At 31.7% G+C, this 2,085-nt stretch overlaps 1 protein-coding gene across 1 annotated transcript in view; it reads right to left on the bottom strand.

The window, feature by feature from the left end:
* Positions 1 to 2,085, bottom strand: part of LOC106471099 (receptor-type tyrosine-protein phosphatase kappa-like) — a 34,517-nt gene that overhangs the window by 3,778 nt on the left and 28,654 nt on the right. The window contains exon 15 of the mRNA XM_022399716.1: positions 841 to 1,028. Within this exon, the coding sequence (XP_022255424.1) occupies positions 841 to 1,028 (188 nt within the window). The remainder of the gene's footprint in view (positions 1 to 840; positions 1,029 to 2,085) is intronic.

Raw genomic sequence — 2,085 nt, 5'->3', positions numbered from 1 at the left:
GTTCTAGACAGGATATCAAGCAAACTGTGCTTCCATCTGACCTCAAAATGTCTCATGAGTACAGAGCTTTAGGACCATTAGAAACTGAAAGAATCCCAAGCAGACTGTCTGCTTGGGATCTATTGAAGGAAGCTTTACCACCACAAGTAATACTGTGACCAATCCAAAGTATGAAAATGATATTTCTAAAAGGTGATGAATAAAATGAAAATATAGGTTTATTCCTAAATACCAAAACCATGAAAGTCATAACAGTAGAGAAAGAGAAATCCTAAGGTAGTTGTTTTAGCCATGTCATGTTGTACAAGTATACTGTATGTCTGTATCATTTGTTTGTTAATATATATTAATAACTTATGTATATCAATCTAGCAGGATAACACTGTATATCACTCTTTCAATCCTTGAATATTAGCATTGTATCTACCATGTAAATCCTGGATGTTCATGCTGTATATCAATGTTTCAAACCTGCAGGATAACACTGTATATTACTCTTTCAATTCTGCAACACTATATACACACACACAGTTCTTCATATTGATGCTGTATATTATTATTTTAATCTTGCATGTTGACATTGTATATCAATTGTTCAATTCTGCATGTTGACTTTGTATATCCCTGTTTCAATCCTGCATGTTGATACCATATATCATTATTTCAGTTCTACATGTTATCGCTGTATATACACTCATTCAATATACCACACTTTAAAACAAATAATTTTGAAAATTTAATACTATATAAATTGGTTCTCACAAACATCACCCAAATTAGTTCAATAACACAAGAAAATTTAGTATTAAATTTAAATGTAACAAAAAACTTGGGACTTACGCTGAAATTACAACTACAGGTCCATAAGCGCTCCTCTGGCGCCATCTTTCAACCATGTTCATAAGTTCCACAAGAGCATTTGTCGAGGTTGGTACTTTGTGTCCACTTGGCCAACAGGTGATCTGAAAAAGCTGAGTTGTTTTGGGTTCTGCTTTCACACCAGCCATGAGTTCAGTCAGGGACACAACCTTAACAAAAAGGCAATGATGTATGAATTAGGACAGCCAACACAAAGTATGCCTTTTGGTGCTAGATAAGTGAATATGTTAAGCCTACATTCTAATTTATGATCCATATTTTAGTTTGTATACAAAGTTACAAACTTACTGTTTGATAAATTCTTGTTTGAATGTCTTCAGAATATGAAAGATTTCATAAAATATGGAAAATAATTCAACAGGGCACAGTATAAAGTAACCAATGAATTTACATAGTAGGAAAACAAACTTAGTCCTATCACTTAAAATAATTAAATTCAACCCAAAATCTAGGAACAACTATGGTAACTAATAAAACAAAAGGAATAAATGTCAATTGATAGTGTTGATGCATCATCTTTTTTCATATATAATGGCGAGAATAGTAGAACCAGGTGACACAAATATAAATTTTGGCAAGGTAGAAATCATGTTCAGCTAAGACAGTTTCATATTTCTAACAGGGTGGTTGGACTCTGGAATGGGTTGCCTTCGGATGTTGTGTAGGCAGTAAATTTAAGTGAGTTTAAGAGAAAGCTTGATAACTATATGAATGATAAGGGCTGGCTTAAGATTTTTTAAAAAATGTATAATAATTTAGTTTAGAGGGTGGGACAGCCAAGGTGAACTAACAGGGCCCTTGTTGTCCTTAATTATTATGTTATATATGTTATGTTATGGAGAACAAGCAAACAGAGAACCAAACTAAAAAAAAACAAGTTCAAGGAAATAAGCAGCAAAAAACAATAATAATAAGGGGAATAACATGAGAAAATGGCATACTTAAATTTAATTTCATTAAGTAATACGGTACAGAGTCACAATTACTATTTTTAAAAATTGAATAACAATCTTGATAAAAGAGTTAGCACAAAGGATCACATATAAAGTGTAATAAACTTAAAATAAGACCCAAAACTCGAATGCTTTTGAATAGTTGACTATTTGAAAAAGTGCTTGAGTTTTGAGTCTTATTTTAAGTTTATTACACTTTATATGTGATCCTTTGTGCTAACTCTTTTATCAAGATTGTTATTCAATTTTTAAT

This window comes from Limulus polyphemus, unplaced genomic scaffold (assembly GCF_000517525.1).
Source record: "Limulus polyphemus unplaced genomic scaffold, Limulus_polyphemus-2.1.2 Scaffold4410, whole genome shotgun sequence".
Lineage (NCBI taxonomy): Eukaryota > Metazoa > Arthropoda > Merostomata > Xiphosura > Limulidae > Limulus > Limulus polyphemus.
The sequence above is the reverse complement of the archived record's forward strand: the minus strand, read 5'-3'. Positions and strand labels throughout refer to the sequence as shown.